Raw genomic sequence first — 14,908 nt, forward strand, 5'->3', positions numbered from 1 at the left:
AGCTTCAATCATTCATCTCACACGCCACCCTCCAATAAAAACTGGTGTAATGGACATGCATCCAGGCTAAAAGGACCAAAAATGGAGATGGAAAGGTTCAAGCTGGCAGACAGAACCTTACTGCTTGCATAACACAATGGAACCCTTAGCATTGTTCAATAATCAGTTAAACCAACCAGATTTTACTCATGGAAAATATCTGCCTCTTGATTAATGGAAGCTGGTACAGAAAATGAAAGCCACTAGAAAAGAGAAAATAAATGAGGCCTTTTCATATTTGATCTAACTTCTTCTGTACTGTTATATTCATACGCCTTCAATTAAATCTGAAGTGTTACAAAACGATCAGATCCCATTATTAACACATGGTCAAATGTGTCTGATTAAACGTGATTTCATTCAATGCATCTCTAGTGATATTACTAAACATCTTTATTGCAAACACTACTCCCCGTCAGAGCTACTCTTGCCCATATGAGAATACGCTGACTGATAATACCAAATATCTACATTTTCTTGCTATCTGCGCTCAGCCTCACCTGACAGCCCATCAATTTTAATGGGCTGCTTGGGCTCAGATACCCTCAGCCCTTGGAATGTAGGGTCACCTCGCTTCTGTCCTGTCATGCCTCGGTGGACATGTTGTTAACAGCAGGTGGTAGGTATCAGTATGGCAGGGTGGGACTGTTATGTGTTTACATGCAGCAGAGACACTATCTCTGTTGAACAGATGCACAGCCATGCTCCAACACTCCTCCTTGAATCTTGTTTTCCTATATATATATATATATATATATATATATATATATATATATATATAAACACACACACATAACTGCTTCCGCTGTGATCCAAACACAACTCACTGGTCTCACTGATGTTTGGGGGTCATGGAGCAGACTACCACAGGCTTTCTGGCTATTTTTCATTTTGTCACATTGATTTGTGTTTAACCTGTTTCATAAATTAAATAATTGATTAATCAGTTAGGGTGAATAAAAGTATTAATAAAGTTGCCAAATAAAAGTTTTATTAAAAAAAAAAAAAAAGGACTGAACCTTAAACTTTCATATGGATATATCTCTGGTATTAATTTGAAATTTAAATGAATATTTTTATTCAGCAAGGAGACATTAAATGGATCAAAACTGACAGTAAAGACATTTATGATGTTACAAATTAATATTAATTAAATTCAATAAATTAATCAAATTAATAAATTCTTTTAAACTTTCTAGTAGCCTTCTCAAAGAATAATGGAAAAAATATAATGCTTTTTACAAAAATATTAAGTAGCACAACTGTTTTCAACTTCACTAATAATAAAAAGAAATGTTTCTTGAGCACCAAATCAGCAAATTAGGATCATGTGACACTAAGGACTAGATTTAAGCTTTACCATCACAAAAACAAGTTCATTTTTAAATATATTTAAACAGAAAAAAACTGTTTAAATTGTAATATTTTTTTCACACTATTACTCTTTTATTGTATTTTCATAAAATAAGAGAACGCTTCTTAGGTTTTTCAAGCACATTAAAAATCTTAACAACCCCAAACTTTTGAATGGTAGTAGCCTATGATAATATAGAACGAGTATATGTAATGCATATAATATACGAATTGCAACGAGTAATTGGGTTATTGTAGTGTGCCCCCTGTTGACCACCAAACGATGCGCCACAAAAAAACAAAACAAAACAAACAAAAAAAAACATCTGTGTGATTTTAACTCGAATAAGATATTTAATTATGCATAAAATCCATCATATGAGGTTTATACATAATGATTCACATCATTTTTGCATACAGTTTTTAAGGAATGCAAACTCCAAAGTCATGGTTTGAAAAAGTGACAGGCGGCGGACACTCCCCCTGACTTCCTCCCGCTCGTGTCAAATTGTTCATCGATCGCGCAACTTCCTGTCGCTGTAATTCCTCATTGCTAACGGAGGCTTCCTATCTTAGCCTAGCCAGCTAACTCCACAAACAGAAAAAAACACAATAATAATGTGCATTAAATTAACGTATGATATTACGTTGCGGAATAATACAGCCGTTAAAATGTGAACGAACAGAGATCGATTAAATTTTCCAAGTCAAAGCGTTTCCGTTAGTTTCATACTGTATTGTTTATTATAATGCTAGCTCAGGACTCTAGAGATTTTTTTTGATGGCAGCTAGCTTGGAGTTTCACGTTTTCTTTGTTCGTCGCTAAAATTATATTTTAGGCCAGATTGTGACTCGACCGCAAAAACGAAAGTTTCTCTTTTGTAGGGCGATATCGATTTGTGTTGACACCTGTTAGCTAGCACGGCTAGCTAGCGCTCTCCTCAGACTGATTCTACTGGAAATGGTGAGTATTTCTGCCTTTTTCTATATTATTTTCACCGTTAAGCTTGTGCTTATAAGATATATTATATTTGAATAGCTACCGGCCCTGTTATTGACATTGAGTTGGTCAAAATATATATACTTAATGAATATATGTATTTTAAATCAAGTTTCTGGCCTGCTAGCTAGCGACTTTGTTTTGGCAAGTGTGTTTGGAAACCAGAGAGCTGCATTCCGGTTACAAGACCGCTTCTGTGCAGAGCGCTGTGTTTGCATGTCAGTCAAGTAATCATGGAAATCAATTTTTTTTCCCCCTCTCAGTCTTGTTTTACCGTTCTTCTGTCGAAATATGTTTTCCCTTAGGTTACTGGTAGGGTTAGTGTTAGTATTAGGGACAGTCAATAGGATGCATAGGGGGAACAGACGTCGACACAACATCGTCATGGTTTTGCTCTTCAAATAAATTAGTACCTTCGTATCCTGTTTTATACGCTTTGAAGCAATATAGACGACATTTACATTATTCGAAGGTTGCCTCAGAGTGGAAAGTGTTTGTTTTCTATGATAGACATCCGTTATGTAATCTGAAGGTGATTTTTCTTTAATTTCTTATGATACATTTGTTACAGTCTTGTTTTTACTCCGTTTATAAATGGCACTGCTTTATTCCACATCATTGTTTGTTATATGCAATGCAAAGAGTAAGTTTCTGATGTGTTGACCTGGTTGGTTTATCTGCCAACAGGTAGACGCCCTCATGTGCCCATGGAGAAGGCGGCTTTCGAGAGGTGGCTGGAGTCGGTTTCTACCTCCTTCCTGGCGCTAAGCGACCAGCAGCGCAACCAATCGCTGGACCACCTCATCTCACTGAGCGGTGCCGCCCAGCTGCGACACCTGTCCAATGGGCTGGAAGCGCTGCTGAAGCGGGATTTCCTGCGCCTGCTGCCGTTAGAGCTGGCCTTCTACCTGCTCCGCTGGCTGGACCCCCAGACCCTGCTCACCTGCTGTCTGGTGTGCAAGCAGTGGAATAAGGTCATCAATGCCTGTACAGAAGTGTGGCAGAGCGTGTGTCGAGACCTAGGCTGGCGTATCGACGAGTCCATCCAGGATGCGGTGCACTGGAAGGGTGTTTATCTGAAGGCCAAACTGCGCATGAAGCAACTGAGGGAGGAGGATGCATTTGAGACGAGCTCTCTGATTGGACACAGTGCTCGAGTATATGCTCTCTACTACCGGGATGGGCTCCTCTGCACAGGTGTGTTACCTTTTTATAGTGGTTGTTTTTCCTGGTGCTGTGGTCAAAATAAGATCTTTAGTGATATAAAAGTCAGCATGGAAATTGACCCTAAATTAATCTTATTTATAAATGCATCTTCTTGATCTTACCGTGAATGATTCATTCCATGCATATATTTTTTTTTAATCAAATCATCCTAATTTGACTTCTCTCTTGTGTGACGTATGCCAGACTTCTCCAATCGTTTAGGCCCGACCCCTTTTTAAATTCAACCTCAAGCTCGCATCCAGACCTGCCTCTGTCAAATCAATAACCAATAGATAGAACCAAGTCAACACTTTTTTTTTCTTTTTCTATAATTAATTTCAAACACAGTAGAAAAGATTGCTACTTCTGTTACATTGTGACATTAGGTGCTAATTTATTGCTTTCATAAACTCAGTTTTCAGTCTCCAACGTGGGAAAGTTGTTGTGCTTCTTATGGATTCTTGCTACATCCAGGGGTCATTAAATTATAGGACATGATAATATGATGAAGTGCATTGATTAGTTGTTTAAAGGGTCATGACATGAGAAATCAAATTGTCTTTGAACTCTTGGCATGTAAGAGATCTTTGTATCATTATTGCATCCTGCAAATCCCATCATTTAAAACAATATAAAGCAATTATATAATCATGCTTTAAAAAAAAAAGCTTTGTTCGGTGCAGAGGTGGCATGTGACGTCACAGGGGCACAATCATTTGCATACGAATGCCTCTGGAGTAAGACAACAATGGCTACTTTTACATCTCATTGTTGTCCACGCCCACTGATGTTCAGTCGATGAGCAGCGAGTGGATCTAAAGTAGGCTTAGTTGTTTATGATGAGATTGTATAAAAACAGGATTGCGATGTCATGCAGATGGTGTGTTGCTACTAGCTGTGGAAATTGCATAAGTTGCCAAAGGATCCAAATGTAAGAGAAAAATGGATTCAGTCAGTTTTTAACAAAGGTCTTAGTCACATCAGTGCTGACTTGCATGTTTGTATTGTACATTTTACCAACCAGTGTTTTGAGAAAGTCCCAATATGAGACAAAACATTTTGCTCAATGATCAGAAATCAACTGATCTTTGATTCTGGAATCAGCATGGACCCCGCAGACTGAAAGTAACGCATTTCGTTTTTAAACCGATATTGACAGTTAAAATCATAATATATAATCTTAGTATTTTTACTTCAAAGAATGCTTTCTTCATAATGGCGATTCGTTAATCTCGACAGCTGTAATGGTAAAAATGTGGTAAAAGTATTCGATAGGATTCCACATGTAATACTTATTTAAATTGCAAAGATGTCAGCCAATCACAACGGTGGGTGTTTACATTGAAGTCTCACAGCAGACACACCCCTTCAAACAACATTCAAATCAGAGGATTAAAATCGGGGTGGAAAATAGCCATTTATTTCTGAATTATGACAATTATTTAATATTTTAAAAAATCATATTAGCATTATAAGTGCACTTCAGAAAACATTATAAAATAATAAAGGTGTCATGAAATGGATTTTTCATAGACTGAACTAAATAAGGGCGCAGTTTTATTTTTACCAAGCCATATTTGCTCTATGGTTCTAAATCAACACTGTTCTTTGAAACCAGCTAAGTAATCAAATTCACTTATTTTGATGGTAAATAAATATGAATGGTTGGTTGGTTTACTGGTGAAGCTTGGGGGAGAAGACTGAAGTTATCACTTGTTTTAAGCTCGCTGACTGGAGACTTCCTTCCACTTAGGTTCCGATGACCTGTCAGCCAAACTATGGGATGTTCGCACAGGGCAGTGCGTCTACGGCATTCAGACCCACACTTGTGCCACTGTCAAATTTGATGAGCAGAAACTGGTAACAGGATCTTTTGACAACACCATTGCATGCTGGGAATGGAGCACTGGTGCCAAAATCCAGCAATTCCGAGGACATACTGGGGCAGGTTGGTGTCAAGCTTTGTCAGCTAATGGCACAAAGAAGATCAGTAAGATTTTGCTTATGTTTTTGGTTTTGTCACTGCTGACTTTTTGGTTGTTGGTCACGGCAGCATGACATTGCATTGGCGTAAAAAAGTTTTACTCTTGTTGCAGTATTCAGCATAGACTACAATGATGAGTTGGACACCCTGGTCAGCGGCTCAGCAGACTTCACTGTAAAAGTCTGGTCCCTGTCTGCAGGAACTTGTGTCAACACTCTTACTGGACACACAGAGTGGGTCACTAAGGTAAGACTTCTTTTGACTAAGGTAAGACTTCATTGTGGAATGAAGCATTGTAGTTTATTCGTTTTTTTTTTTTATTTTTTTTTTTTTATTTTTTTTAGTTTATTCGTTTTTCTAACTGTACATCTGCTCTGGTTTAGGTGCACCTTCAAAAATGCCAAGTGGAGTCCATGATGCACAGTCCTGGTGACTACATACTACTGAGTGTTGATAAGTATGAAATAAAGGTAATGTAAATCATATGTGTAAGTAATTTTTAAAAAGCTCTATTATTGTTTTCCAAATTGCGGTTCAGTGTGAAGTTTGATGTTTAAAACAATTAGACTGATTTTAAATGTAAAGTTGTTTTAAAGGTCAGTCAAATGTTTCCATTGATGCATTTAGGGCTGTCCCTAGAAATAAAAAAAACACCATAATACTATCAGTCAAATTAATCTTTAACTTAATTTATTTTGTGTTATCTCTTTTTTTGTCCTATGAATTGCATTCAAAACATGACTATAGGGAAGCGGCGAGAGTGTTTGTATCCATAACTGTACAAGAGCGTACAAAAAGAACTTGCTGTTGATTGGCATGTCATGTAGACTGGGTGACTAAAGGTGTGGTCACATTTTCATGAGTGAAATACAGTCATTTCAACTGGAATTTATGTGATTGTTAATTCTGCCTGGGCAAAAGATTCACATTGGGTTTATTTGGTCATGCTAATTTGTCAGGTTGACCACATGCTGCTTGGTTTAAAAGTGACTGCTGTGTGAAATGGGCTTCATAAATTGCTGCGCTGTTTTACTAAAGCACCTTAACAGCCCTTCTTTTATAGATTCCAAAAAACTCCCAAACTTTTTTGGGGTGTAGGGTAGAGTATCTTGCTTTTATGTCTTGTTTTTATCTGTCACCCTGCCAAACATTACTTTGTGTGGCAGTAGCCCTCTCTTCATCGTCATTGTCTTCTTTTTTCTATTTTATGACCGGTGGCAACCAGCATTAAGGTGCAATACTGTGTCTGAGTGTCAACCAGATAACTACTGCTGCTGGATTATTTGCAATGTTATTATAAGTGTAGTGTTAATATTGTCAAAACCAGTATATTGCGACACCCCTAGTTGCATTGATGAAGTAATGTGATATTCTGACTTCATATGTATAGTATTTATCTGTTTCTGTCTCTGTTTCTCCTTAGGTGTGGCCTATAGGGTGTGAGATCAACTGTAAGTGCTTAAAGACCCTCTCCGTGTCAGAAGACCGCAGCGTCTGCTTGCAGCCACGATTACAGTTCGACGGCCGGTACATTGTCTGTTGTTCGGATCTAGGCATATACCAGTGGGACTTTGCAAGTTTTGATGTCATCAGGTACATTCATTTCAGGCCCTCAATTGTTTAACCAAGCTGTTAATAACCCTCTTGAATCAATTGTCCTTTAAGTTTGAATAGTTTTTTTTTTTTTTTTTTCCTTTTAAATCTGTAAATCAAAGAAATGTTAGGATATAAAATTTAGTATTTAAAAAAAAGTGTTTAAGATTCATAGTCAAATTAAAATTTGAATTTTGAATATTCATCGAATTTAAAATAAAAAGCATATCCATTTGAATCTACTTAATGCGGTCCTGCTGTGTTGTTCATTCAAAACATTGCAGAAAGAAAGAAGCTTAATGCGGAGAAGATCTTAGTTATGTAACAACTGTAACCAAGTCGTTCACACAACACATTTTCTGTACAGTTTTTCTATTGTTTTCTATGTAAACGTGCTTGACGGACATCGTTGACCATTGCACTCGCTTCTTGCACAAGAAAAGCCACGTTTTGAAATTTAAAGGAAGTTCAACATTTAAAAATAAAAAACATTTCTTGTGACATTGTGGGGCTTTTTTCTATTCCACTGTATTATGTTTTTAAAAACAAAATGTACTCTGTGATTGTTGCTTTGGCTCTTTGTGTTAAACTATACATAAAAGCTTGATGTTTTGTTCATAATTCTTTATGCAATTTACAAAATTATATTTGATTTATGAACTTTGGTTAAACGTTATGCACTTTTTTTACAGACAGTCACGATATTTCATTGCTTTGAATAAACAATTTAATGCGGTGCATTAATATTTTGCTCATTGTGGCCAAACGTTTTTTTTTCTCCCAACTGAAATTATGTAGTAATGTTTTAGTAAAAAAAAATTGAATTTAGTTTTCAGCCATTTTGACAGCCTTATTGCACTATTTCTAGGTCATATAAGCTAAATTTGTGTAACTGTATGTTATTTTTACAAAAGACAGCATATGTTTATCATTTACTGATTTTTCTTTTTTTTTTTTTTTCTTATTCCCAGAGTCATCAAACCACAGCAGGAACCCTCCAGCCTCTCTCTACTTGGTTTCGGCGATGTCTTCGCTCTGCTTTTTGATAACCACCACCTCCATGTAATGGACTTGAGGACTGAGGTCACTGTGGGCCGCTGGCCACTGCCAGCCTACCGCAAATCCAAACGTGGTTCTAGTTTCTTACCTGGCGTCACCTCCTGGCTCAATGGCCTGGATGGCAAGAACGATGCGGGCCTGGTGTTTGCCACCAGCATGCCCGACCATAGCATTCATCTGGTTCTTTGGAGAGAGAACGGCTAGAAACACAGAGGTGGTGAATTCTAGCCCTGTGCTTTGAAATCAGGCAAAACTTTTACTAACACAACAAAAAGAAGAAAAAAGGGTGCTCTCCATTTAAAAAAAAAAAAAAGAAAAAAAAATTACAGCCAACCAAGTTAGATAATGCATGGACCAAAGTGTTTTCAACCCTCTCTTTCTTAGTCACTTGCAAACCACGCATTCTACACATTGCGATCTATAGAAAAGGGGACAGCTGAAGATTTGTAGTACAGACCATAGCTTCTCTCCATGATGTGAACAATCCAAGGTTTTTGTTTGTTGAAGATTTAAGAGATTTTCCACTGACATTCAGATTTCAGCTCCTTTCACACCAGTGAGAGGTCGTGAATTTTTTTTTTTTTTTTTACAATCACCAAGATTGACAATGAAGTGCTTTTGTTTGTTTGAGTGCTACCTTTTCAACAAATTTGCATCTATTTACAATGTCAGGAATTTTCCTGTAGACAGTGAAATGTTGCCTTAAATCTGTGATTTTGAAGAATTTGAATTTGCAGACCTCTGCATCTAGGCGCTGGCTTGCACCCCAAACATCTGTGTTGGTCATTTTGCTGAGTCTTAAAAAGGCTCTGATAAAATGCAGTCTGAATGAATCAAATGGGTTTTGTATGAAGGTCATTTAGAGGTGGCTTCTCGCTGTTATTGACCCTTGGTTTTATTTTTCGTTCAGTTTATTAGTCATGTGCATTTATTTTAACACTTAACCCTTTGCATTTACAGTGTCACATTTTGAAATCCAATGTTACAATCCTCCCTCAATGAGAGAAAAATGTTTTATGCTTATTTTTTTAACCTAGTGTAATCAACACTGTAAGAATTAGTCTTACCACTATTTAGCCAGACTAGATTGCACAAAAATGTTTCTTGTGAATCTCATTGAATGTTCATTTTTAATCTTTATTTTTAAAGACTGATCTTATTTTTTTTTTGCATAATCCAGGGCTAACTAGCCTTTGTCACTTTATATAGCTGCTTCTGTAATTGTGTATATCCCACTGGAACATTAGAACAATGTCACTTTTTATTTTCCCAAACCATCAAAGCAAATGAATTAGTTTTTTGGGTTGATAGTTTGTGTTTCTCACCATGTTGCTCATACATTTCATTGGATAGATACGGGGTCAAATTACGATTAACCGAAAATGTCATTGGGGAGTTACGACATCTGTATGCACTGGTCGTGTGTTACTTCACTGAAATTCAAACCTCACAGACAGTAATGCCATCCATCCATCATTAGCAGAATTCAGGTCTGTTGTTTGTATAACAAAATAACATGCTGTCTTACAAATAAATGACAGTAGCTAATTATAGAAGTTGACTTTATTTTGGGCCGAGATGTTTGCTGTTTTTCCTTATGTGGAATATCTAGATATGATCTATTGCTTGCAGGTCGCTGAACCACGGTGCAAGTAACAATCGTGTTATAAATTCTAACCAGAATTACAGTCAGGAGCCTTTCTCATGCGAGGACCATGCTTTTAATCTGTTTGGACACTAGAGGGCGATGCAGCAACAAATGTACTTGAGTAAAAGACTGGCAATTGATTGTCTATTGTCTAAAACCAGACTGTCCTCACTGCAGCCTGTAGCGCGTTGATGTATTGCATTCATTGCTTTGTATGTATGTTTCAGGGCTGACTGCCTATATGATATAACAGATACTAACCCCTGAACCCCTACACACCCTAAACTGGTTTGGGGGAAAACGTGTTTACTACGTATTGGATTTAATGCAGCATGTCATTGCACTACAGGCTACATCGAGGAATTTTAGATATATAATTGCTGCTGTTACATGCTACTTCGCTTTATAAAAACCTTTTCCCCCAGTTTCACAGACAAGGTTAGGATTGTTCACCCAAAAACTCTTGTCACCATTTACTCACACACAAGTTGTTCCAAACTTGTATGCAATTATTTCTTCTGATGAACACAAAAAGAACTATGGAAATCAATGGGGTTTCATCAATTGTTTGATTACCCATATTCTTCAAAATATGTTCTTTTGTGTTCTGCAGAAGAAATAACTAAACCTAGTCCCAGACTAATGCATGTTTTTTGTTTGAGCTCTTTTAACTTGACTTTGAAAGTGACTTGCACTGACACATCTTAAAATATGTTTTGTCTCAAGATGCACACCAGTAATGTTTTTTTTTTTTATCAAAGGCACATTTATAAAAGTTACTTAAATTCCCTAATTGAACTAAGGCCTAATCCTGGCTTATTCTAAGCCCAGTCGTGATAAATTGCAGTTTTGAAACTGAGATTTTTTGAGAAATTTTAGTGTCATTCCCACAGTTCTACGCTCTGCTTACAATCAGTCTGATCTAAATTTTCCCTGTTCTTGCTCAATTGTCTCTCAGCTAATTTATATTCCCAAGTCTTCTTCCTTTCTTTGCCTTCTTTTTCTTCCCCCAAGCTCCCCCTCACGCTCCTCCCTTCATCCCCTCCAAAGCCCATTGGAAGGAGTTAAAGGCAGAAGAATAAAATGGCATCTCTCTTATTCCCTCTGTCTCTCCCTCTCAGTCTCAGTGCTAGTGCAGAATTAATGGGGCATTTGGGCTGAGCATTATGGCGTAATCCCAAAACCTTCATTCACGTCACAGTTTACACAAGCAGTCCCAATTACTCATCCATTTTGCCATACAATAGACCTTTTCTGTCCTTGAACAAACAAGACAAATGCTTGAAAATATGCTTTGTAAAGGATCAAATTGACCTCAATTTTATAAACCACTTCAAACTGTACCTTGAAAAGTCCTTTCTCATGTTTCTTTTGCAAAACATATCCATTGTTATCATTGTTGGGAGAAGGATTCAGACATGATCACAAAACAAGTTTAATGGTTAGTAAAGCTGAAAGTCATTTTGAATACTGACATTTAATGGCACAGGACAAAAATCTTGAGTTTGTGAATTTAGTAGTGTATCCATGTTTTATACATTTAAGCAAATGAAAGGGTAAATTAAATTACTGATTTATTATGACTTAATATTTCAGAAATGTTATGCTATAAGAACAGTTTTGGTGGGGAATGTTGCTTGAATTTTGCCAAATAACATTCATGTGCTGTGATATTTAGCCAAATTAATGTTTCTCTTAATTTTTTTTTTTTTCTTCTTTTTTAGAAGTGTTTGCTCAATGACATTCCAGTACTGGAAGGATCTGGGAAAGCTGTTACTCTCCGCAAACAGTGAATTATGAAGCTATAACAGCGAATACCCCTCGAATGAAGGTAAAATGTTTTATGTTGTTGATTCAGTGCTGAAGGCCTTCCCATTCCTAAGACCACCCACATAAAAAGATTTATATCAGTATGCATTGAAACCACAAGTAATTACAATACAAAGGACCACTCTGATGAAATCCATATGTTTAAAAATCCATATGTTTGAAAATGTTGTAAATGTCATTGGCTAGCACAACATATTAAGTCTTGATTAGATACATCTCTTTCTAATCCTTTTAATGATTTGTGCATGTTTAATTATGAGTGCTCTAAACATATTGAAAAGGCATGTCTGCACTGTTTCTATTATGGGATGAGAGAACACCACACACACTGGTGTTTATTTTCACCCTGTCCGCAGCCCAAACATGATTACAAGTTGTACAGTCAATATTTAGATATTGTGGTTAGGCCCTCAGCCATCTCCTCCCCTCAATGTGTGCATGTCATCAGACAGGACATTCCCACTTTTACTGCACTGATCTCAGTACTGTGTTCCGCTGGATCAATCACTGTAATGGTTAAAATACAGAAATGTTCTATGTTTATTGGAACAGTGATGTTGTCAGTTCATGTGCTCTGAGATGTTAAGCTGTAGTTCTCATGCAGGCAATGCAAATTTGAGTTTGGCTTACATAATTTCCCAATCCTGTTCTCTTTATTATTCCAGTCCTATCAAATAAAAAAGTAAAACGTCTCAGTGCCCGTGCCACCATGTCATCTTGGATAATTTTACGTTACTGGTATTCAAAAACGATACAAATGTGCATATATGTATGTATCTTAGAGTTATGGAATCCACTAAATAAAAATAAGAAAGGTAATTGCGACTTTTTATTTCACAATTCTGACTTTTTTTCTTACAATTGCTAGTTAACATCTCACAATTTTTCTCCTGGTTTCACAGACAAGGCTTAAGCTAGTCCTAGACTTAAATGCATGTTTGAGCTGTTTTAACTGAAAGTTATGTTATTTTATAGTGTTATTTTATATGTATGTATAGCTACTTAAGTGCCCTAATTGAACTAAGGCCTAATCCTGGCTTAGGCTAAGCCCTGTCTGTGAAACCAGGCCATAATGTCAGAATTGCGAGATAAACTCACAATTGCAAGAAATAAAGTGAGAATTGTCAGTTAAAGGCCTAATGTCAGAATTGTGAGATATAAACTCAAGACTGTGAGAAATAAAGTCAGAATTGCGAGTTATAAACTCACAGATATAAACTCGCAGTTGCTACAAATAAAGTCAGAATTGCGAGGTGTAAACTAATTCTGACTTTATAACTCGCAATTGCACATTATAGGCCTAAAGTCAGAAAAACAGTCAGAATTGCGAGTTTACATCGCAATTCTGGCTTTATAGCATGCAATTGTGACGTTAGGCTAGGCTTATATCATGCAGTTCTGAGAAAAAAGTCACAATTACCTTTTTTATTTTTTATTTATGGCGGAAACAAACTTCCATGTGGTAATACATACTTTACACTATTAAAAATAAAGTTTTTTGCAGTGATACCTTAGAAAAACCATTTTGGGTTCCCCAAAGAACCTTTAAGAACAGTTCTTAAAGGGATAGTTCACCCAAAATGAAAATTCTGTCATCATTTACTCACCCTCAAGTTGTCCCAAACCTGTATGAATTTCTCTCTTCTACTGAGAAAGATATTTGGAAGAATGTCAGTAACCAAACAGATCTCGCCCCCCATTGACTACCATAATAGGAAAAATAAATACTAGGGGGCGAGATCTGTTTGGTTACTGACATTCTTCCAAATATCTTAGTTTGTGTTCAGCAGAAAAAAGAAATGCATACAGGACTACTTGAGGGTGTGTTTTCATTTTTGGGTGAACCATCCCTTTAAAAGAACCATTTTTTTAAAAGTACACTATGTAACCTCTGGCGCTCTAGCGGTTAAGAAACAAAACTGCTTGAGTCTTGCGTAAAGAACATTGTAGCCTGAGCTACTTCTCTCTGTTTATGACAAGTCACACAAGTACTGGGCTACTCTGCAGGGGTTAGCGTTCCGCTCTGTCTAAAATAGTCAGCATTTAAACGCCTATTATAGGTAGGGTTGTCAAACGATTAATCGCGATAAATATATATATATATATATATATATATATATATATATATATATATATATATATATATATATATATATATATATATATATATATATATATATATATATATATATATATATATAAATACACACAAATTAATGTATATATTTAAGAGAAACTTATGTACAAAAAATGTATTTATATATAATATAAATTATAAAAAAATACATATACTTGTAAATATTTCTCAAATATATACATGGATGTGTTTGTATTTTTATATACATAATAATTACACACAGTACACCCACATATATTAGGCAAACTCAAACTTTTATTTTGTATGCGATTAATCGTGATTAATCGTTTGACAGCCCTTATTATAGGCATACTGTGTGATTCAGGATAAGACAAAAACACGGTTTGGAAGATGGATTCATGATGTACTCACTCACTGTATAAGTTTCGTAAATTTTAATCCCAAAAAGTTACATCTTTAGCATTTAATAATATGAAGAACTTTTTTTTCACTATAAAGGACCTTTTGTGCAATGGAAAATTTACTAAATCTTAAAGACTCTTGATGGAACCACTGATACTAATAAATAACCTTTATTTTTAATAGGGCTGACCGATATATCGCATGCGATTGTCACGCGCATTTCGTCAGTAAAGCCGGTTCCCTGATTACCGCTAAATCGCCATCACCTGTTTTCAAATGGAGCGGCATTTAATAGACAGAGCCGTAGATCACTGACAAGCTACGCAATATCACGTTCATATCGCAGATGAATCGCCTTCGATAATGAACGCGATATTGCGCAGCTTGTCAATGATCTACGGCTCTGTCTATTAAATGCCGCTCCATTTGAAAACAGGTGATGATGATTTAGCAGTAATCAGGGAACCGGCTTTACTGACGAAATGCGCGTGACAATCACATGAGATATATCGGTCAGCCCTAATTTTTAAGAGTGTATCACACTTTTAGGGGTGAATAAGATACAAAGTTTTCCCTTTAAGAGTCACTGCCCCAGTGACTTACAGTGTGTTGTACCCCTAAAGTTACATTTTTTCTTTTTTCTGTGAGTTTTAGGCGTTCATCAAAATGGCTGATAGAAGTTTGTCCAACTGTGTG

The 14,908-nt window shown here is 36.4% G+C and overlaps 1 protein-coding gene across 2 annotated transcripts; it reads left to right on the forward strand.

The window, feature by feature from the left end:
* Positions 1-1,921: 1,921 nt before the first annotated feature.
* On the forward strand, positions 1,922-10,298 carry fbxw2 (F-box and WD repeat domain containing 2). 2 transcript variants are annotated; one of them, XM_067406493.1, is made up of 7 exons: positions 1,922-2,356; positions 3,080-3,589; positions 5,352-5,588; positions 5,695-5,828; positions 5,966-6,052; positions 7,006-7,175; positions 8,147-10,298. In XM_067406493.1, the coding sequence occupies exons 2-7, from the start codon at positions 3,100-3,102 to the stop codon at positions 8,436-8,438; spliced, it is 1,410 nt and encodes a 469-aa protein (XP_067262594.1). In that variant the 5' UTR covers positions 1,922-2,356; positions 3,080-3,099; the 3' UTR covers positions 8,439-10,298. The 2 variants fall into 2 exon arrangements, with proteins under 2 accessions (XP_067262594.1, XP_067262595.1); XM_067406494.1 differs by having other exon boundaries at positions 5,352-5,546.
* Positions 10,299-14,908: the final 4,610 nt, after the last annotated feature.

Source organism: Chanodichthys erythropterus, chromosome 13 (genome assembly GCF_024489055.1).
Source record: "Chanodichthys erythropterus isolate Z2021 chromosome 13, ASM2448905v1, whole genome shotgun sequence".
NCBI classification, from domain to species: Eukaryota; Metazoa; Chordata; class Actinopteri; order Cypriniformes; family Xenocyprididae; genus Chanodichthys; species Chanodichthys erythropterus.

Excerpts from the sequence above, each read along its gene's own strand:
- fbxw2 (XM_067406493.1), top strand. The coding sequence starts at position 3,100 with ATGGAGAAGGCGGCTTTCGAGAGGTGGCTGGAGTCGGTTTCTACCTCC. Across the intron at positions 5,589-5,694 it reads TAATGGCACAAAGAAGATCA|TATTCAGCATAGACTACAAT; the intron begins GTAAGATTTTGC and ends CTCTTGTTGCAG. Across the intron at positions 7,176-8,146 it reads GCAAGTTTTGATGTCATCAG|AGTCATCAAACCACAGCAGG; the intron begins GTACATTCATTT and ends TCTTATTCCCAG.